This window comes from Sesamum indicum, linkage group LG6 (genome assembly GCF_026168435.1).
Source record: "Sesamum indicum cultivar Baizhima isolate 11 linkage group LG6, ASM2616843v1, whole genome shotgun sequence".
Taxonomy (NCBI): Eukaryota; Viridiplantae; Streptophyta; class Magnoliopsida; order Lamiales; family Pedaliaceae; genus Sesamum; species Sesamum indicum.
The window spans coordinates 3,906,929-3,930,732 of record NC_142662.1 but is presented as its reverse complement, the minus strand read 5'-3'; the positions used below and the strand labels follow the sequence as shown (position 1 = coordinate 3,930,732).

General features: G+C 34.9%; 3 protein-coding genes across 4 annotated transcripts; 1 reads left to right on the top strand and 2 right to left on the bottom strand.

The window, feature by feature from the left end:
- Window positions 1–580: 580 nt before the first annotated feature.
- Window positions 581–4,917, bottom strand: LOC105179940 (methionine gamma-lyase). The gene is made up of 2 exons (XM_011103600.3): window positions 4,083–4,917; window positions 581–1,362 (listed from the first exon to the last, which is right to left on the bottom strand). The coding sequence occupies exons 1-2, from the start codon at window positions 4,846–4,848 to the stop codon at window positions 797–799; spliced, it is 1,332 nt and encodes a 443-aa protein (XP_011101902.1). The 5' UTR covers window positions 4,849–4,917; the 3' UTR covers window positions 581–796.
- Window positions 4,918–10,726: 5,809 nt separating this feature from the next.
- Window positions 10,727–14,798, bottom strand: LOC105179941 (uncharacterized). Of its 2 annotated transcripts, XM_088880939.1 has the most exons (8): window positions 14,518–14,798; window positions 14,250–14,396; window positions 13,947–14,045; window positions 12,910–13,101; window positions 12,537–12,656; window positions 11,967–12,045; window positions 11,570–11,641; window positions 11,089–11,228 (listed from the first exon to the last, which is right to left on the bottom strand). In XM_088880939.1, exons 1-7 carry the CDS (start codon window positions 14,746–14,748, stop codon window positions 11,598–11,600), a joined length of 912 nt encoding a protein of 303 aa, XP_088737065.1. In that variant the 5' UTR covers window positions 14,749–14,798; the 3' UTR covers window positions 11,089–11,228; window positions 11,570–11,597. The 2 variants fall into 2 exon arrangements, with proteins under 2 accessions (XP_011101903.1, XP_088737065.1); XM_011103601.3 differs by lacking the exon at window positions 11,967–12,045 and having other exon boundaries at window positions 10,727–11,228; window positions 14,518–14,792.
- A 3,671-nt stretch (window positions 14,799–18,469) lies between these two features.
- On the top strand, window positions 18,470–21,654 carry LOC105179942 (homer protein). The gene is made up of 3 exons (XM_011103602.3): window positions 18,470–18,933; window positions 20,362–20,719; window positions 21,328–21,654. Exons 1-3 carry the CDS (start codon window positions 18,544–18,546, stop codon window positions 21,519–21,521), a joined length of 942 nt encoding a protein of 313 aa, XP_011101904.1. The 5' UTR covers window positions 18,470–18,543; the 3' UTR covers window positions 21,522–21,654.
- Window positions 21,655–23,804: the final 2,150 nt, after the last annotated feature.

Below are 23,804 nucleotides of genomic sequence, written 5' to 3'. Positions count from 1 at the left end.
TATGCAATATTTAATTACGTGATAATCATATAAATTATCCATTGTTATTTTTCAAAAACTATTTAACTATCCTTCAATTTATTTAATATTTCAATTCATAGAATTTAAAAAATTATATAGTACAATTAAAATAATTTATTATGATATGAAATTTCAATTTAATTTATTAAAATTAAAATTTAGAAGAAATTAATCTAATATTAAAATAATTAAGAGATAAATAAATCAAAGTAAATTTTAAAATATTGTAACCCATTTTGTAACGAATATTATAACAAAAGACAATATAATATGTGAATAGAAAATGATTCTAAATTTCGTCACAAATGCCGCTGCAAATTTAATATAACTAATATTTGTAATGGGTATAAAAGGCCGTTCCATGTCTGTTCCAAATTATAACATATTTGTTTAATCCATTACAAAGTTTTTGTAACTCTTACAGTACCAAATCGACAGTTGCCTGATACAAAATCCTAACACTCATTACAAATCAAATAAAATCCGTTTAAAAGAAAAATCATAGTGCATATTTTGTAAAATACTGATTAATATGAACATCTAAAAGTCATTCCTCAAATTCTTCCCTTTAATCCACATTTTTCCATTTAAATATATGGATAGACAGCTAAATAGAATTCATGGCGATTCTTACATCAATTCATCATACATCAAGACATTATGGTGCCATTTAGGTGAAAACAGATCAAATGTTTTTCTTCTACACATCAACCACCACACCAACAATAATGTTACCTACCATTCCAGGACCCAAGCAGGACGTAAAGAATTCACCTTACAGCTTATGCTCCTGCATTTTACTTAGTGCATTCTCAAATTGGCCCCATTTCTGCTCCAAAGTACCATTATAACCAATCGACATCCTCACCAGCCCCGGAGAGATGCCCGCCAACTCTTTCTCTTCATCATTCATTTCGCTGCTCGTGCTACTACCAGAGCACGACATCAACGTCTCATAATAGCCCAAGCTAACGGCCATGAGCCCGAACTGAGTGCAGTTCTGCAAAAGATTCATCAACCGGTTGGCCCGCTCCTCAGTCTCCATGTCCACGCAAATAATTCCACCGTGACCGTAGTCCTTATTTGCTATGGACTTGAGAACTTCATGATCCGGATGATCTTCCAGGCCCGGATAGACAACTTTCAGCCCGAGTTCCTTCATCCTCGTAGCGAAGGTCAAGGCTCGGTGGCAATGCTCTTTCATCCTCAGGCCCAAGTGTGGCAGCCTCTCTGATAGTTCAAATGCCACCTTCGGGTTCATCGTGGGGCCGAGCAGCATGAGAGCCCCTTGATGAAGATCCATCATTGAGTTCAGGAGGCTGGCCGGCCCACAAACAGCACCTGTGGATGCATTTGTATCCGTTTGATCAATTGATAAAATGATTCCATATCAAGAATCTTTAATCTGATTGAGTGTCAGATGTGAATCTAGGGTCAATATGCATGCATCTAAAGGAATCTAACTGTGGAACAAGTGTGTCAGCAGGAGTGGGTGTATATTTGTCGTGGTATAGTCCACACCATAGCGCCATCACTTTCAAGAGACAACAAGATAAAAAGTACACCAGTCGGTCACATGGACGATGATCTGTTCCAATTTCCATCAGCAGATTATTTATATATTAGATTTATTCTTTTGTCATTTACTTTCCATATTATTTCAACTTTTTTATAAATATTTTAATCACATATTTTAATTTTTGTCCTGTACCTATACATATACATGTTTGGTATTTTGATCCTTTAATTAGAAAACGGAACTTGCTATTAATTTTGTACATTTCGTGGGATTTGACCATATTTTGTTGAAAAATTCTAAATCTGTCGGAATTCGCACCTGTAAATCATGTACCGACTTAAATTTGAGAATAGACACGACTTTCATGTATTATTCTCCGACCAATTTTTATATTTCTAACAAATTGCATTCACAGATCACGAAAATTACAAAAATAATAAACCAAATTTCAAGTTCCATTTCTTAATTAAGGATCAAAACGTCAAACATTAATATATAATTACTGAATAAAAAATACAATATGGGCAAAAAACATTCTCAATGTTTACTATATTTTTATAAAAATTCAGACTTCAATTCGTTTTAACTTATTTTTATTTATTGCATAATATTAATACAAACTACATAACCAAATATATTAAAAACAAATACACATTATGAATTATATATCTTATCTACTTTATTATCAAGGGGGATAGATCTTTTGGTGTCTCATTTATTTTATATCTGTCATTTTGTATTATTTTAATATTTAATTTTATTTTCTTATTTATTTATCTAGCTTCCCTTCCTCCTACTATCTTGTGGTAGTTACGTTCGTCTTTTTTTTTCTTTTTCTAATAAATCTGATATTAATTTATTATTATATATATTTTATTTAATAATAAATACTATATTTTAAATAATTAAGCACGGAATATGCCACAAGTTACTGAAAATGTAATTAATTTTCCTCAAAACTTATTCTTTTCAATTTCATATGGTTTTATATATAACTAATTTGAAATGGAATAAAATTAAAAGTAGGCAAAAATGTAATCAAATGCATCGGACATGTTACTACTGACCACATCACGAGACTAGAAATCCGAATCAGGCTCGCACGTGATCCCAACACCATACTTTAACGTGATAAGGTAAGGGGAGCTTTAATTATATATCATATATTTTAGATAAAATTACAACAAACGCTCTTGATATTTAGAATAATTATTTTTATTCCTTTCTCATTTAAAAAATTATAAATACCATTTAAATGAAAAATTATAATATAGACCCTAAATGATAAGGTGAAATTTTTTAATTTTTTTTGTTGATTATTGTTTAGAAAAAGTATTTGAGAAAATGTGAAAAATCTAAGAATGGGTAAAGTCATATTTGTCCCATGTATATTACTCCATATAAAAATATTTTACAAAATTTTAAAACTATATAATATAATTTATAATTCAAAATGACATTATAGTCATAAAAATTTAATAGACACCAAAATAATGGGGCTCGTTATATATTGGATGGACGTTAAAATTAATAAATTATTTATAATTTTTTTAAAAAAGAGTGGTACTTATAATTATCTCAATTATAAAATGAAATAAGTATAATTATCTATATTTTAAAAAAATAGAATAAGAAAGGAAAATTGTTGTATAGCAAATAAATAAAATCCCCAAGTGTTGGGAGAAAGTACAAATACAGACCAGACATTCTAAAATTGAGGGCCAGAAAGTACAAGTCAAGAAAGCAGACCTCATGCATGTCACCACCTTATATTAATATTTACATATTTGGATAATTAATGGCAGAATCGCCACAACCTCTATTATGATTCAAAAATTTAAAAATAATGTTGGATTTCGCATATCATAAATAATTAGGACTAATTACTAAATGTTATGTGTAATTACTAAAATAAATAAGTGACAAAACAACAATTACTGTCAAAATAAATATTATTTATTAAGACAGATAGACACAGACAACAACTGTTGTTGATGAAAACAAAATTTATTGCAAAAGTAACAACTACTGTTAAAGTAAATTGACGAAGACAAACACAATTAACAACTATTATTAAAAAGTAGTATTCGCGGCACATTTAAATACGTGTATAAATTTAATATTTTGAATTTAGAAAATGAATCATTGTTTTAAAAACATATATGTATTAATTGAATAAGTAAGATATATTAAAAAACAGATGTGGGAATTGCTATTTATATTTCAAGAGAATTTGTGTTTAATTATGGAGATTTATATATTTACCATCATATTATTAGTTGATAATTTATTTGAAATCTTTTAATGTTGACTTTGGATGGAAGGATTTGAAATTCTGAATTTAAAAATTTTTCGTAATCATTGAATTTAATAATTCTATATAAAAAAAAAGATTTTAAATCATTTTATTATAATTTTGAACTGTATTTCATGAAAAATATTTTTAAAAAACGAAAGAAAAAAGGAAAATGTGATAGGACACGCGTAATTATAACCTTTCACAACATGAACAAAAAATCCAACGTAAGAAAGGTGAACGGACCTGCGATGATGTCGGCCCCACCGCTGATGTACTTGGAAATGCTGTGGATCACGACGTCCGCCCCCAGCCTTGCCGGCGACACCACCATCGGCGCAAAAGTGTTGTCAACCACCACCTTCACCCCCTTCTCGTGCGCTATCCTGCACAGCTCCGGCACGTTCGCCACCGTCAGCGTCGGATTCGACATCGACTCGAAGTACAGCACCTTCGTCCTCCCCTCCACGATTTCCCTCTTCACCATCTCGTGGTCCCTGATGTCCACGAATGACGCCGTTATGTTGCAAGCCCTGGGGAGGAAATGCGTCAGCAGCGCGTGGGTTCCGCCGTAGAGGGTCCGCGCGGCGACCACGTGGTCGCCGGCTGAGCATAGCTGGAGGAGGACGGAGGAGATGGCGGACATGCCGGAGGCCGTGCAGTAGGCGGCCTCCGTTCCCTCCAGGGCGGCCATGAGCCGGCCCAGGTTGAGCACGGTGGGGTTGAAGTGTCGGCTGTAAATGAAGAAATCTCTGTCGGGGCCGAGTTCCCCGGCGAACATCCGCCGTAGGGTGTCGGGCTCCATTACGGTGAAGGTGGCGGAGGCCTCAATTGACATGTTGACGCCTCCATGCTCTCCGAACTCGTGGCGGATATTGGCTAGAGCCGCCGCGGGATCCTCCACGTGGGGAGGCGCCTTGTTGATTTGGTGCTTCTTGGCCGCGGAGGAGGCAAATTGGTCATCGGAGCCTGACCTCTTGATGGTCGACAGGTTAACGTTTCCGTCCGCCATTGCCCCCTATGTGTGGGTGTGTGTAAAACTCTTTTGAAGCTTAGAATAACGGGTGGTGATATAGTGTGTGTATTTATAGGAGGAAACTTGTCCAAATACATAACCAAAAGGAGAAAATGAACAAATTAATTAATTAGTAAAATGCATAGATCATATCCGGATTTTTTTCTTTTTTGTTTTTTGGTTCAAAATTTGAAAATTTTGATCTGGGCTGGAAGAAATTATTTTCTTTAAACATCAATTTTTAATTTAAAATGGTCCGAAAACATAGCGGAAGCGTGAAATAAAAAATAATTTAAAACGGTTCAAAGGGCTATTCCCTTTGAAATTTTCGGGGGTTCGATCTTTGTCAAAAGCATAATAATAAACAAATAATAATGCTAGACAAGTGGCTAGAGGATGAAACAAAAAACATAGAAATAAAATTGAAACCTTACCTTTTGTTTTTGTAGTTGAGCAGCAACATGCATTGTTCCCTTTACGTTCTCCAATTCATTTTAGAATATAAATTAGAACCTCTCTAATTTTTCCACGCCACACTAAAGAAGAGATATAAATCTTGTCCTATTGCTAGATAGAACAAAGAATTAGAAGAAAAAATAACTCCGAACAAATACTATTGATCAGTGCTTTTGGAATATTTTATATTCTAAATTGAATCCAATTCAATATAAAACAAAAAGGAGAACATTTTTGGAGAGAAAAAGGGGGCAAAATTTCGTGGCTTTTGTTGTTGGTTATACATGAAATGTGTGTAGTTTTTTTATATTACATACAATTGAATTCAAAGTTCAATAACCACCAAGTTTGCCTCCAGGACAACCTATAGACACACATACACATAACCTTCAACTATGATGAAAATAACCACTCTTTTATTTTCATTATGGTGAGGAGTTTCAACTCCTCCTTAACTTGCTCCAACCACCCTCAAATGGGCTTGAACTTCAAATATGCACCGGGCTCGATTTAATCAAATTAAATCAAACCTAACCAAAGTCTATTGGATAATAATTAATTAAATTAATTTTAGCCCAACTACGTTCAAAGATTTGTTTAATCCAATTAAATAAATATAAGACCAAACTCTAATTAATTGATCCAATCAATTAATTAAGCCAAACCAATTAAATTAATCCAATCAATTTAAAGGTGTTAAGTCCAAAATTAATTAATCCAATTAATTAATTTTTGAGCCATCAATCAAATGAATTATTAAATAAATGATCCAATTATATATATATATTCTCATTGAATTAATTTAATCAAATTAAATTAATTCGTTTCTTCTCGAATTAATTCCACCAATTCCACAGTGATTTGTGTGTGACTCTTTAGGTTCACCCTCAGCTAGACTTGGGCATTATGTCCAACACAAATAATTAATTAAATCTAATTTAATTAATTATTTTCGATTAATCATTAACTGGAAACTCCCCTCACCATGGGTGGCCGTCTAGCAACGGTCCATGGCACTAGAGACTAGGTGAATGTTGGCTTGAACATTTAAGCTCTTGAGTTCTATACAGGTACGATCCTTTCGTCGACCATCTCCCGGCCTTAGTCTAGGGCATGAAATTGGATTTCGGCTCCCATCCTGGACTAGGCAACTATGCTAAATACTTGAAATGCGTTTACTCTATTGATCGACAAAGAAAACCATTTCCTATTCGATCAATCGCTATGGCCATAGACTTAGAGAGTCTAAACCATATCAAAGCACATAGGAGATATATTTATCATATACTGATAGGGGACAGATTCTAACTTGAAATCCACCGTCCTCAATACATAATCCGACTACACTGGAAAAGACTTATAATGACCATATCGAAGACACAGCCATCTCTCACTAGATCCAAGATATAGCCATCATATGCAAGCTACTGCCATTATTCCTCAAATCCAAGGACTAATCCTGTACTATTGGAGCCGGGAATTCAAGTCATACCGACCAAGCCTCCAAGGCTTCCATATGATAATTCCCGCGAGTCAGTTCAATCAGCTAACAATCTTGTCAACTAATCCACTAAAATTGCATAGACATCCCATGTCTGTCGCGGATGAAACACAACACTCATCCAATGAATGCAATACTTAGTGAAAGTCTCTATAGGATTCTCGATGCCTAGTCTCGAGGTCCTCGATTTGGAACGTTTCAAACCAACCCTCAAAAGTTGGTTTCATAGCTGCTATCTAATGCGCAGCCCAACTACATGGGTTATTCAATTGGTCTATGAGCATTTGTTGTGACGTTAAAACACCGTTCAACGTAAATAATAAGCAAAACAAACACATGGTGCCACAGATGAATGCTTACTACGTTCATCAAGATAATATCATATTTATAAAGATTGCTAAATGATTTTCAAAACTACCAATTCAATTGGCTTTTTAGTCACCATTTGTAACAGTCTTTTGCTCAAGCTAACCAACATGAGGGGTAGAGGAAAGATATGCAACTGGAGCTGCATGCACTGGAGCAAAATCAGACCTGGGACTTAACTATGTTATCAGAAGGCAAGAAAGCTATTGGCTCTCGTTGGGGTATACAAAGTGAAGCTTCTTCGAGATGGAAAGATTAGTCGTTATAAGGCTCGCTTCGTGGCTAAAGGCTATCCCAAATTGAAGGCATTGATAACTTCGACAGCTTTTCTCCAGTTGCCAAAATAGACAATCAGGTTATTTTTGGCAATTGCTTCTTCGCATTCATGGCCTATTTCGCAATTGGATATTAATAATGTATTTCTCCATGGCCATCTCGATGAGAAGGTTTATATACATCCTCCTCAAGGTTATCTCCGAGCTCAACCCGGCCAAGTTTGTCGTTTGGAACAATCCCTTTATGGTTCGAATAGGCGTCATGCCAGTGGAATAAGGAGTTTACCTCCAAGCTTGAGGCTTAAGGACTTCAGAAGTCCCAACACGACCATTGCTTTTTTCCTTCAAAGGTTCAATTCCTCCTTCCTTGCCTTGCTTGTTAAAAGGAAGCATAGAAAGAGCATTTGATTATTAAACCAATAGAGATGAAAGTGGATTGATAATGCATTTCTCCTGCGCTGACTCTGATCATAGATCATGCCCGGCAACTCTAACCCCCTTGGAATGAACTTATAATCGTGGAATCGACTTGATCATCAGATTATAAATTCATAACTTTAGCCCATTCCCGTACGATTTAGAAGATATAATTGGAGGACATGTATGGTTGGGTTCCATTTGTATACTTGGTGGAATCTGGCATATCTTAACTAAACCCTTCGCATGGGCTCGACTCACCCTTCTGTGGTCTGGAGAGGCTTACTATCCTATAGTTTAGGGGCTTTATCTGTCTTTGGTCTCATGCTTATACCGCTTATCCTAGCGAGTTTTATGGACCAGCAGTTCAAGAAAAGCTTTCTCGCTCCCCAGCACATCTTGGGGAAAGAGCAGCTGGCTGATTTAATTACCAAATCTCTGTCCTTCCCTTCATTCTCTTACCTCCTATCCAAGTTGGGCTTGCTTTCTCGCGCTCCAACTTGAGGGGGTGCCGTAGGAAAGCAGGTTTGAGGTTTCTTCTTCTCATCCCTGATGCAGATCATTCATGTGTTGCAGCATTGAGGAGGAAGACGCACTATGTCATGTTCTATTTAAATGGTTTCCACGTGTTTTACATAATTGGAAACACGTTTTCTTGTAAACACTTTTCCTTTTTCTTCCTGTTAGCTTACGTGGCAGATTAGTCAGGACGGTTAGTAAATTTTTCTTCTTCTCCAGGTATATAAGCTGAAGAACTGATTCATTTAGAATAAGATGAAATTCAACTATGGCTTCCGCCTTTTTAGTGTTTTTCTTCAATACTCTGTTTTTCTGGTTTGCTACAATCTTTCACATATAAAGGGTGGCCCTAATCTTTTATTAGACAAATGAAATTATGTCCAATAAACCCTAGATCATTACTTCATATTGATGAAATAATTATTGTCAATAGGTACTGTAGTTTGAATATCTTATAGTGACTTTTTGAAAATAATATGTAAAAATAGTTTCTATTGGCAAGAATTCCTACTATATAAACAATTTCGAACAGTGTTGATGTAACAACAACTATTAGTATCAGGAACTTTGCAGCCTTTTGATTGTCAAGTCATAGTTGTAACAATTAATTGTATTTGAAATAATTTGGTTCGACAATTGCGTAATTAATTATAAAATTTTTATTATGATAGAATTAATTTGGAATTATTGATTTTAGAAGAAGTGATTGTAGAGTTTAGAGCGTTTTAGTCCCATAAGATACGGGGTTCAATATGTTAAGTCCTTTGCTTCACGAAATTTTCAAAATAGTCTTAAAATTGAGAAAAATCGACATATTTAGTCCTATGCTTCGCCAGATTTTTAAAATGGTACTAAAATTGAAAAAACTTGATATATTTAATTTCATAAATCCTGTAAAATAGAAGAATAAAATTGGCACAAGAAAAGATATTTATACTCAAACCGTAGGTTTGACCTGCTCAGTCACAGGATCAAACAAACACTTTATATCACTATATTTTGTATTTAATTTGTAAAGCAATTGTGTACTAATTTAAAACTATTTTTAATTTAATATTTATTTAAATTAATTGATTAAACTTTGATAGGCTAAGCCAATTTTCTGGCTTCACCACTGGTTATAGATGGCTGATAGTAGGACAGGATCCTGTCGTCCTCAAAGATTTGCAGATGATGGTTCATGGTGTAGCAATGGACTTGTGTGAGTTCCACCTGATTTGTCTTCCGAAGGACCCAAATGTTCCCAGATAAGCCAATTGAAGACCGAATTGCAGATCCATCAAAGTGAAGTCTTCTGATAAAAGGTTGTGTGCTCGTTTTGCTTGGATGTGCGTGTCCAAAATGACAAAGATCTTTGGATTATCACCAGTGAACGTGTTGCTGGTAAGAAATCGGGCCTAACAACTCCCCTGCATGCAATTCAAAGATACAACTTTCAGCAGTAAACGTGGAGGAGAGGGTACGATTCGGAACACATATAGCCGTTTGGAGTGGCTTGTCGTATTGTGACAGTGCTTTGCTTGCATTATCTTGTTCTGGCGACGTGCATGGACGTTTTGCTCTAGAAACACGAGAACCCGTTATTGGATTTTCCTGTCTCTGATGAACAGTTCCCTTTCTTTTCACCTCTACCATTACTCTTGTGGTATGTGGGGGATTGATGAAAAGGTATGGTACCAGGCGGAATGGTTGGACTATAAACTAAGACTAGCCCAGTGGAAGGAGATTGCTTCTTGACCAAAGATTTGTTGCATGTGTTTGGTTGTCTTTGTAGTTTTCTGGATGTTGGTCGGGGTTGTGTTGGGCGTGGGCGTTGGAATTGGAATGGAGGTTCTTTAACCTGGCGGGTATTCTGATGGGGGTTCATGCTGGATGGTGGGAGGATCATTGCCATAAAATTAACTATTATGGGGTGCTAATTAATGGGGGTGAAGAAGTGGGACTGGGTGTGGCTGCTCGGGATGCTGATGGTACCTTAATCGGATCTCATAGATTACCTCGAGTTGCTTTGGCAGAATTGGCGGAGGCCCTTGCAGCACGGGAGGCACTTCTTACTCAGCAGCGTGGATGGGAAAGAATCATTGTTGAAGGCGATTGCAGCAACCTTGTGTCAGCTGAAGAGGATTCACCACCTATTGGGGCTAGCACTAAATCCTTAGCCAATCCTTTCTTGCATGCTTTTTTCGTTGTATCTGTAGAACAGGCAACTCTGTTGTCCACTGCCTTACTAAGGATGCTATTACTGTTCAGGAGGGTGACTTAATTTTCCTCGACATTGGCCTTTTGGTGATGACTTCAGCATTTAGTAATATTACTTCTTTTCCTCAAAAACAAAAAGAAAAAAGAGAAGATGCCAACTTGAATTCATCAAGAAAATTGCTGTGTCAACTGGAAAGATGCTGTTCTCTACGGTTTCTTCTCTAAAGCTCAAGTTTTAATGCCTACTCTGTCCACCGCAACGTCTAACCTCTATAAAATCTTGCCTAATATTCTAGAGACAACAACTATATATGCCTTCAAGGCAAATTACATGAATTGTAACAAATAGCATGCTGCTTCTAATCAAATCCATCGAGAAAAATCAGTGTAAACATAAATCACATTGCTGTTTCTTGCGGTCAGAGCTTCAGAGCAGCTTTTGCCATTGCAAGTGCACCGTCGTATGTTTGGTTTCCACCAATAAACCCACTCATATGGACGAAAACACCACCAGGAATACCCGTTTCCTTAGACAGTTCATCGTCTCTGAGACCACGCCACTGAGCTGGAAGAGCCTTACGACTCTCAAATCTATCTGGTGCTATGCCCACAGCCTGAACTCGCCAACTTTTGCTTCGGTCGTCCTAAAACAGTTTAACAGGATGTCAATGTAGTTATAGTGCAGTTCCAAGTTCTTGGTATATTTATGCAGATGGGCTTGCATGCGAAAAGTTGCCAACATTACAAGTCTCCACCACTAACCCAATCATTACCCAAACAACTGATCGAACAAGTTGGCCCAACATTTAACTCCCTGCTATTGCATATAATCTTTGCTCGAACCATCAAAAGGGTTCTCCAGATAAATGACTTCTTTAGTAGGAAATAATTGGTTATGAAAAGGAGTAACAGAAAAGTGAGCTGAACCCCAAAAGAGATATAATTGTTTAACAAAATATGAAAAGAAAGAGATGTGCAGGACTACCTGATAAAGCACGTATTTAATAGGTGGGTTAATCTTCATTTCTTCCTCGAGCTCGAACAAGTGAAGTTTCCACTGTTTATTAAAAACCAACATGATCTTAATAAAATCGATAATAGGGAGAAAAGTGTACAAGGGTATTCATAATTTCATACCCCAGAGGCTAAGTCCTAAGATGAGAAGAAGGAAATTACTTTCTTCCAGAAATGCAGTAATACAATATTGTCAAATAAGGAGTCTTTTAAGAGTACTTGGATAAGAGATAAGATGATGGTTGGTATAAAATGATCATAGCAGTGTTTTAACAATGGGATTACAAAGACAGTTGATTACTTAATAAAGGTGAAAATCATATATCTCATGTAAAATGTACATATCTTTAAGGGTGAAGTTAGATTACTTGGATAAAGTGAAATTGTATGCCATCTTTCAAATTTGCATATGTTTATGGGACGCAAATCGCTTGGATTATGAAGTTCCTGAAAGTAAAATGATAAACAAGATAATAATACTGGAAGTTTCTCTCCCAAAAGGTTTCCCCCAGCTTTAAGACATATTTGCCTAAAATGTTCTAATATGTTCCATTCAATTCCAAATATGGTAAATCCATTTTCTTTATAGCCATTGAGCACCTCTAAGAAACTATGAATGTGATTAAGTATAACATTTTATGAAAATATTGTGGCCCCTGAAAAATGTAAACGAAAAATTACTTGTTTTCATTTCCAATTTTTAGTTTTTGAAATAGTCATCAAAGTGAAAACATGTTTTTTATAAATGTATATTCATTGAAAATATACTGACATAACACCCAAGTTCAATATAAGAAACAACCTCATTAACTAATCTAAACACATTTTCGTTTCACATGAAAATTTATGCAAAATTGAAAACACATATTTTCCAATAAAAATTGAAAACTGAAAATGAAAACACAAACGAAAATAAGTTGCTGGTGAAAAATACTCACCGGGCAAAATCTATCCAAGATCATAATTTCTCCACTAAGATCAACATCTAGCCTAGCTTCTAGACATTGCATCACAATTGACCGAGCTGGTAGCCATGATCTTGCATGATAGCGGACACTCTAAACAAAGATAATGTGGTTAGAACTTCCAAAAATGTAATCTTCAATTACAAGCAAAACAGAAGTTACTTCATTCTTTTATAGCTTCAGAATCAGGAAAGACCTCAGTGTCAAAGATTTTCAAAATAAATTTCACGGATCCAAAAGGCAACCAGCCTTTTTGATGGAAGTGCTTCCAATTGAAGTCTCCAAAAGAGAGGATAAAAGTACATGATTAGTAAAAGACGATATCCGATGTACTTGAGGAACTTACATCCAAAAACTCACTGCCAGCCAGAACCATTGCACGTTCAAATGCTTCATTTTCCTTCTCAGCTGACTGATCAGGATCGGTCCAATCCAAATTTAATTTTCCAACACGTGAAGACAAGTGTGTATTGTTCACGTATCTTGGAGGCTGGTCTGTGTCATACTGATTGATCCCATTGTCAATGGCATCAATTGCCTGTTATTAGTAGAAATAAATGTTAACATGAATAATCTAACAAAGTGATGTAAAATTTCAGAATACTTTAATTATACAAATCCACAGAAGGAAAACTTAATGCATAATCAGGGCTGAGAAAGTCATCCTTTTGATATAAGGAGGGCATTCAGCATATGTGAAAGACATGAAGACTATTCAGGTGACTAAAAGATGGGTATGCAAAAAGCAGCTGCTTTGAGCTAACTCATAATAGCTACTGCGAGCTACAGACTTAATCGATTGGACAAGAGAATCTTTTGAGGTTTTAGTAATAGATCACTGCATAGTGCAGTAATGATCAATTTTTAAGGCACTTGATACAGGAGAAGAGGCCTGATTGTTAATAAAATATCCAAATACATGATAGTGATTCCTCGAACGTTTACATAAAAGGTTGCCATAAAGTTCAGGTACTAGAGCGGGTAGGCAGACAGTTCGGGCTGGGCTCAAGTTTTCTTTTTCCCTTGTTCCTCCATTTGGCTTTCAGGTATTTTAGGCAAAATTGCAACCACGATTGACAAACTTGGAGGAAACTGATACCCACTTTTCGGATTTCATATGCAACCCTCACAAAACCTCACTTAATGTGGACCATAAGGTTCTCATGATCTGGCAGCCTTATCCTATCCTTTGCTACCATTAAGGTGAAGAACATGCAGCATAAGCTACATAGCCAATAGAGATTAACAATTGATAATGAATTGGCAAAAAACTAACTAATACGGATGTTTCCATCACAAACATCAACAATAATTTATCCAGATTGTGGAGAAAAAGATAATTCTCCAAAATGGAAAAGGAAACAAATGCAAAAAGCAGAATACCTCCATGAAGCTCTTATAAACTGCCAAAAATAATCTATGCACGTCTGGATGGTCCTCATCAACTTGGAGCTCCTTAGCTATTATCTCTTTTCCAAAATGCTATACGCAAAGAAACACAACCAAGATTTAGGCTCCAACTACTTGAATTAATCATTCAAACAACACAAATCTGTCTCAAACTAAAATGATCAAGAAATTTTAGCTCATTCATTACCAAAGGCACTCAAACAACAAAGACATTGTCTTTCACCGAGGGAAAATTCTTTTCTGAACTAGACAACAAAAGAATGAAGGTGAGGTTACCTTGTAAACAAGACCAGCACTGCTAAGCTTAGTATTAAACCCATGTCCAAAAACCTCTTCAAAACCCTTTTGGTGATGATCGTAGCGATCTTTTGTGGGATCATAAACGCCACCCACATCAAGCACAGCATCAAGCGTCTCCAGCACCTAGCACAATTAAAGACACATTTCATCAAACACATAACCTACACACACAAACACCATAAGCTCTAACCTCCCAACATCAACAAGTTTCTAACTTAACACAAAAGGGGCAAGATAATATAACCTTGGGGTCACGGGTGCGGACGATATGAGCATCGGAGAATCTTTTGGTGAGGCGAATCATGAAGCAGCCGAGGGCTTCGTCGCAGTGGAAGCTGCCATTGTGAGTGCCCACTCGCTTAACGGCGGCAGTTGACATGGGTGAGAGACTAAGGTAGAATCGGCTTCTGGGGTTGGCTGCGAAGGCGAAGAGACGGTGAGTGCTGAACAAAGTTCTTGAAAATGCTATGAACATGCCGTTGTTGGATGTTCAGAAATGAGAATATGTTGTGGTTTTATAGTGCGTGCGGTCCGTCAGCCCTGCGCAATATGGCTCTATGGTCAATGCGTAAACGGGTAGGGTCAAGGACTGGCGAGTCAAGATACTGCGTAGCAAACCTTGTTTGTTTTTGGTTTTCTTTGTTAATTTTTATTTTGAGATAATTATAGTCCACTTCACTGAATTTGGCTGTAATTATACGTAGATTTTTATAATTTAAAAAGTTATATATAACATTCCTAAGGTTTGTTTACATCTAAAAAATAAGTCCTCTCGTTGGTCAACAATCACTGAATTTGCATATATTAAAAAAAAAAATGAATGAAAATTGATATTTATCCTCCATTAACTTAGTACTGAGTTATTGCAAGTCAAATAACTTTTTTCGAACTAAAATACTCATATAATAGTGAAAATATACCTCCTCACATGCATTAACGCATGAAGACGTATGAGGATAGTTTAGTAATAAAAAAATTTATTTGATTTGTAATAAGTCAGTAAATGAAGCTCCATATAACCAAGTGAGCATGGCGGATGATATATATGAAAAATCTACATTATGTTTGGTTTTGATTAAGATGGGCCAAAATATACACTATGTTTAGCCTAATTTATTTTGTCAGTTTTAGGTATATTTTGCATTATTTTAAAACAGTATTTTGATTATTTTTTGTCCAAAAAATATACATATACATATACATATAAATATACATTTTCACACATATACATATAAATATATATAAAAGAGACATGATTTGACAATGAACAATACTTTTTGTCTCCCACTACCCAACATCAAACATACCATACTTATTTTATATTATCTCCAAAAATAATTTCAAATATACACACTATCTCTAACTTATACTTATTTATCTTTATTTTTCTCTTTCTATCTCCACACAACACCCGAAAACAAGTTAAAAACAAAACCAAATATTATGATAATGTTTCCTCTTTCTCTAAGTCTTCTTTCTGTCTAAGTTTCCCTATCATTTGGTCTTGTTTCAACCTCTTTCTCCCACCATGCAAACTCGCTACCAATCCTAATCCCGGTCTCCGTCTGAACTGAGCAGCTACAGGGTTGGGTTTCTACCCTCATTACTGTTGTGCAAGAGATGAAATCCACCACAGACTGGTGTCACGAATCTACCTTTGCGGCCATAGCTGATTTGCGAAATCAGAAGCCTTCGCCCAACTGCTCCAAGCTTACACAGCTAGAACGGTGTTTGTTCAGAGGATGATGGAGGAACGCCAGAACCAACAAAACAGTGATCAAGACCTTCCATTGTCCTCTAAAGACTTGAGGGCCCCGAATGAGCAACATGTGTGGTTGTCAGCAGCTGGGGGCCAGAAGAGGGGCCGAGTATTCAGTCTCGGCTCTGAGGCCCACCACACGATTGCTGAACCATCACAGCCCAGCAGTTCCACTGCTCCTTCACCCTTGCCACCACAATCGCCGCACTCCGACCTTGATGATCGTGTAGCGAGGCACTAGGCATGGATGCAACTGATGGATCCCACCTAGCCCGATCCTCCAACGCCCCTCTAGCTGATCCCTCAGTATCCGACGGCGACGATGACGAACATGCAGCCGAAGGGAATGATGATTTAGTTTAGTATTTTTTTTGTAAAAATAATATTTTTACTTTTGTAATTAAATTATTTTTATTTTCTTATTATATTATATATTTTTTTTATATAATAGAGCACATTTAAGAAATTAAAAAACTACCTAGATATAACAATTCAATAACTTATTCTTAAAAAATATTAAAATAGATTAAATACAATTAAATATTATAAAAAATATATTTTTCTTCATTGCATTTGTAATGGTTTTTGGAATACGAATTACTGTCATATAATCATGAGCCGTTACAAAGACCATGCAAAAAATAGTTATTAATTTTGAAAAAAATAATCCAAAAAGCCGTTATTAAAGCAATGTAAAAAACAGTAACAAAGGCAGATACAAAACTAAAAATAAAATAAGCATATGGAGTTACAAAGGCCGTTACAGAAACTGTTGCAAAAAAAAAAAAATACAAAAGTCGATACAACAACCATTACAACATAATGCATGGCTGTTTCAAACACTATTCCAAAAATCGTGACAAAATTTAAGCACAACTATATATATAGGTGTTACAAAGGCTGTTACTGTAACATTAAACTAAAATCATTTTAGCCGTTCCAAATGCAAGTCCAAATGCATCTTTTGCTATTGGACAACTATTGTAACGGTCTCTTATGGCCGTTATAGGGACGTTACAAATTGTAACGACTTTCAAGCAAGTCGTTATAAAGATTTTGGAACGCCCACAAAAGCTACAGTAGGAGATGCCGTTATAAAGGTCATTACATGTTTAAAAAACTGTTCTGATGGGAAAAAAACCCCAATTTGTCAAAAATACCCTTAGTGAGGGGCATTTCAGTAATCAAACCACACATGACCCGCGCCCCATTGAAATGGGTCGAAAAGAACCCGCTTCGCAAATCGGAGACCCGACACGATGGTAGCTGTCCGATTAGAGACGCGAATGTCCGGATGGTGACCCGTGGCCCAACCCACCATACACACATGGAACTATAAATACCCTAACCCGTCATTTTCAGAGGTAACTGTTATCCATTTACTTGCGATCTACTATCTGCATTCGCACATTTTTACCTCGATCAATCTAACTTGAGCGTCGGAGGGTCATAGTCAGGGACCCACCCGACGAGCTTCACGTTCGTGTTTTTATCCTTAGGGCCCAAACACTAGATCTGGTGAGGGTACGCGGTCGAGTACGATCTACCATCGCGGTCGCATATTTCGAGCTCGATCATGTTCCAAATAATTAACTTGGCGGTTACAAAAATTGTTACTATAAAATAATTTTTTTGTAGTGTTATTCGACTCACGTTGATCTTGATCTTAGCCTTGACATCACTCAAACATATGCATCAGGACATAATGTTTCACCAATTCAATTTTTATTATTTAGTGCATATCGTGGTCTAATACATTCGAGCTCTACAGCATCATCAAGCCAGTTGCACAGTCTAGCCGATTATGATGATGAAGAGCAAAACGAACCAACAGAATCAATGACTCAAAAAGAAGAAGATCTCTACTGCAACAACAATGGCACACTTGTGGGATTGACAGACATTTTTAAATATGTAATAATTTAATTTTATATTATTTAAGTTAATACAGTTCTTATTTGTAAGGAATTTTTAATTTTATTAGTTGTTATAAATAATTAAACATTAATATATTCTTAATTAATATTTTTAATTAAAAATATTAAATAGAAAATTCAAAATACTAAAAAACTAAAAATAATAACTACTAATTAATTAATGTATTATATTCTCAATTGTAACCTAAAATAAAATTAAATAAATTAAAAAAAGAGGCCCATGTAGCACTAACCACGTTCGCATAAAATAATATTTGCCCAAATCCACTACAAAAACATATTTAAAAAAAATTAAAAGAGTCGGTAGTAGCACTAACAACTCATGTACAACTATACTCCATCTTGAGGTTTAGTTGCAAATATTTTTTATATATCATTTTAATCAATAATTCATAAAGAATTATCACTATCTATTTATCCTTTTGAAAAAAGAATGTGTGGATAATCTTAGGTTCCAACCAAAAACAAAATAAATAAATAAATCAATAAAGTAAAAGAAAAAAGAAGGGAGGTGGATAATCAGGTACACTGTTTTGTGCTATTTCCTCTCTCAAACAGCCCAAATTTTCCCACCATGAAAACCGCAATAAACCCTCCACGAATCCCACCACCAAACCCCAAAACTTTCTTCACAGAAAGAATTCACATAATCCCGTCAATCAAACTCACGACTGTAGCTCCATTTGCAACTTCAAGAAGAGCTGTGGCAGTCAATTGCAGCAAAAATGGCAGCCCTGGAAGTGGGAATGCGGGCAGTTTGAAAGACTTGCTGTCGGGTATGGTGGACGAGAGAGTCGAGGAACTCTTGAACAAAGAAGAGAACCGGGATTTGTTAGCCGGGCTGGAGGAAGCCTCAAGGAGAGTTGAAATGGCGAAGAGAGAGCTTGCTGAGATTGAGAAGCAAGAGATTGAGGCCAAGCTTATGAGGGATTATATTAATCAGCTCGAATCAAGAGCCTCTGAGGTATCAAAATTGTAATCTTATGCTCTTAATTGTAAGAGTCCAAGTTCTGAAATGTGTAGTCTTTTCGTTTCTTGGATTGTTGGGGAATTGTATTTGCCATTTGAAGAATATATGGTGTATTGTTTCTAGAAGATCCCCGGACTTGAGTTTTCGGACAATCACAGTTTTTCATGTATAGTGGAATTCATAAGAAATTCATGTGGTTCCTTGATGTTGGAGACCTCAAATTCCATTACCTCCTAAGAATCACTTAGAATGGATCAGCCATGTTGTTCCCCTTTAAATATAGATTGCTTCGTCAAACAAAGGATTGATCAAAGTATGGACGAAGCCAGGATTCTTAGCTTCAGGGTGAAGAGATATTTGAACTCACATGAGAGACAAACTTACTAAATTTAACAGGGCGTGAACTTTTGAATTTTGATTAAATTTTACATGTAAACTTTAAGAATATACTCATTTGATCAGGGGGGGAGGGGTTGCTTTCGACTCTGATGCAAGATGTGATTTAATAAGAATCTTGATCTTGTGGGAAACAATAATTTTATACTTAAATTCATTATCAAGAAGTGGGGTTATGAATTCATGTTTAATATGTATTAGCTAGTGCTCTCTTCTGGTGAGAGAGCTGGAGAGAATATAGCAATTCTTTTTGACTCGATGGATGATAGCATCACTCATTTGTGGTGCAGTTGTTTTCTTGATGTACCGAATGGAGGGATGAACCAATGACTCGAGCTGCTAATGAATGAAAGGATAAGTGAGCAGAATAACATACAAATGAAATGTACTTTAACATGATCTTTGGTTGACTGGCAATTTACTTTGAAGATAGAGATGGGAGGTTTGTTAGAAATGAATGAAATTCGAAATACAAAGGCATCAATCTGTTGATCCCAATCTGTGAAAACTGAATATGATGTTCAAGATCCTAAATTTGGAACTTGTGTATATGATTATGGATAAACATACTTCAATTCATCCATCAGGCCTCAAATAGCCTTAAGGTTGTGTTCAGATTGCTAGTTACAACTAAGTATATCAATCTATTAAATAATATCATTTACAATGCTTTTGAAATACTTGAGCTGCCATTTTGAGCGATTTTCTGAGTCATTTTGATAGACTTAAAATCCTTCCATTCAAACGCAGCATAGCCGACAACAGATGTATGGGTTAGCTCTACTCACTTCAATTCTATTTCTATTCTAAGCTCAAATTGCTAGAGCTATTGGGTTTCTTGTTTATGCTTAGATATTTGTGTTTCTATAAACTCCCACTTTGCAAGCAAGACACAGAGACACCTCCTCAGACACACACACACACACACACTTAAGAATACACAGTTAGAAATGTCACACTCTATTCCCAACTGAGCTATTTGACAAGGTATATTAGTCAAAGATTCTAACCGATTAGCAATTGAAGATTGCAGAATGCCAGAAAGAAATATCAGAAGCAAGAGCAATGGTGGACAAAGCAGAGCAATCATTGACAGACGGAGGCAGAGATGCCTCAACCAAAACAAGAAATGAAATGATAAGCAAAGATCAGGAGAGGTTGGAGTCTGTTAAAGCTGCTTCGATTTCTGCTGTCATTGGAACTCTTGCGGAACTTCCCATTTCCTTAACGCATGTGACTAGCAATTCCGAGCTGATACTTCCTCTGGCAATCACCTTTGTTAGTTGTGCATTGTTTGGAGTAACTTTTCGCTATGCAATAAGAAGAGACTTGGACAATTTTCAGCTAAAATCAGGAACAGCTGCAGCTTTTGGTTTCGTAAAAGGTACTAATGACTACTCCAGTACCACTGAAGTTTGATGTTCCCATTTATTTGTCAGCATGTTCCAGAATGAGACTGAGGCATTGTTTTTTTCCCAAAACTATCCTTCTACTAAATTGGTGCCAACTGTTATTCTTAAGAAAAATCAATTAAAGTTTGCAAAACATACATTTTAAAACTCCTGTCTGAAACGCCAAATATTTTATGGAGAGTAACAAGTAGTTGATATTCAAAGTAAAGTATATCAACGGACACATGCACTTTTTAGTAAGAGGGTGTTTTTGGTTGAGCTTATTTAAAAAGTCTTGTAAGTGTACATGTTTTTAGAGCTTGTAAGATATTTATTCTAAGACTAAGGTCCTGAAGTATTTGGATATAATAAGATGATGGAGCTAAAAAATGTTATTTATAATAGTTTTTGTAATTAATATGAAGGAGTTTTTTGGAATTAAAAAATAATTTAAGAACTCCTTACTGTTTCCGGAGAAACTTGTAAGTCCCATACATTTTATTTTTGGATCGTATAAGCTGTCGAACATCTTATAAAATATTTTTAAAAGCTTATAAGATTACCCAAACACCTGGTTAATTGTGTTATGTTCCTGATGCAGGTCTAGGTATGTTGGGAGTCGGACCGCCATTTGAATTAGACGTAAACAGCATTCTATCGCATGCTTTTGCTGGTGCAGTTTATGTTTCTGAAAGTCTTTTGGTCTTTCTATTTGCTGGAGTTGCTTTGGATTTCTTCATCAAGTTGAGGATCCTAAGTCCATTTCCAATTGATCCATCGGTTCCAAGGACATAATACAGCTGACATAGAAATGTTGATGGGCTAGATCTAAGCTCAAAACAATGTTGTATACCTCTTCTTGATGAGGTTCCAAAATGAGCTATCTTGAGGTTTGATTTTATGTTAAAAGTGTTCTCATCCTTGTGCATTTGACTTCTTTTATTTAATTTGTTTGAGCTTATACAACATATATACACACACACACACCCTCGATCCATCCCATGATTTCATCCCCAGTTTAACCTGACATAGAGGTTTAAATCGGGGACAAAAGAGTTTATTTAATAGGTCATTGATCTCTTGATAGCAAAAACTAGACCAACCAACTTTTGGTAGAGTATGAACTGAAATAGAATACTAATGATATATTTACCAAATTTTAGCGCCAATTAACTTCAATATGTGTTCAGGGGTGTTCGCAATCACTTAAAATAAGTATTTATCAATATATTTTATTCAAAATAAACTAAATTAATGTTTTTCTATTTATGATTTCTATTTTTGAAATGTTCAAATTAAGCTGATTTAGATCAAAAAATTATAAACAACTTCTGATCAACTTCAATAGTTTCTTAGTAAATTATAAACATTAATTTGTTTGCTATAACATTCCAACTTTAGCTACTGGAGTTAAAATTTATATATCACTTAGTTGGATATTTAAATATTAAAAGCAATATCATTTTGAAGAATTATGATTTAAGCATTAGTTAATTACCAAACAAAAGAAATATTATGAAGCAACAAAATACATGATGAGGAAGATAGTTAATTGCCTTATACCCTCCAGTAACTATTAATTAGGGATAATTATACTTCTATTTTCTAAATTTTGTTGTAATTATATCCAACTAAGTGAATTTATTATTATTTTATTATTTGTAACAAAATTAATAGTCAAAGTTATTACTGATTTGGAGCCGTTGATTCTGCTTTGCTGTTGAAGCTGATTCCCATGTACATACAAAATTTAATTTTATGTCTCCATCATATATAGGCATCTATATAATCAAATATTACTAAATTAATTTTTTTTAGTAGTATTTTCATTGCCCGTCGGTCGATTAAATAAAAAACTAATATATTTGTGTCTAAAACTATTTTTGATGTAATATAAACTATTAAATATAAAAAAAATTTGGTCCCTCATCAATTTTAGTCCCCAAATTTTTTTATAATCCATTAAATAATCAAAATTGATGAGATCCGAACATGAAAATCAAAAGTCTCAATTACTAAACGAAAAAATAAATGATCTCTTTCTAAAAAGATAAAATAGATTTATAATATATTGATAAGATCCAATTATGGGACAAAAGTTATTTAGTGGGCCAAATGATCTTGCATATAAACTTATATAATTCATGTTCCTCATAAACTATATTACAGTACATAATCTAAAATGATCTAACATATAAAAAATAACATATAAACTAAGAATAGAAACTTATGTTAACGAGTTATGAGAAAGACATCTAAAGGAGGAAGAAAGATGGACTAAAGAAAGAAAAAATAATTTTAAAATTTCAATATCATTTTATCAATTTGAACAAAAAAAGATAAGGAGTAAAATGATTACCATGAATGAAAAAAATAAAAATAAAATGACTAAGTTCAGTTATATCATAAAAATACAAAATATATTGAAATGTATATAAGTAGGGAAAAACTGCTAATTTTTTAACAAAAAATAGGCCATAGGCATATGCTATAAGCTTATAACAACTTGCTAAGCAAACTGTTCCAATTCAATTTTTTAGGACAATATGATAGTGTAAAATATATATGTAGGTATAACTCATAGTGACTTTTGGAGGATAAAAATGAAATTTTATCTCCATCAAGACTCTAGTTAATTAATGGGATAATTACATTTTTTCATCAAAACTATGAGTGTTTTTACACTTTGACATTTAAATTTTTTTTGTCAACTTACTATCTCAACTTTATAAAATTTTGCATTTTGTCATTTATAACTATTTTTCAACCAAGTTTTTTGTCGGAAAAAACACCACATACAATGCACATGTGATATTTTTTTAGCAGAAAAATCAACAAAAAAGGATCATATATGGTAAAGTGCAAAATTTCATAAAGTTGAGATGGTAAGTTAATTCAAAAAAAAAAAAAAATCGATGGCAAAGTGTAAAAAGTGTCATAATTTCGATGGCAAATGTATTGCCCTTAATTAATTGATTGCTCATGTTTTGTAGTGAAGTAAAAAGTTTAAATGTGATAACTTACTAACCTTGACTCTTGCAGCCTCCCACACATTCGATTAAAAAATTATTGTTGATC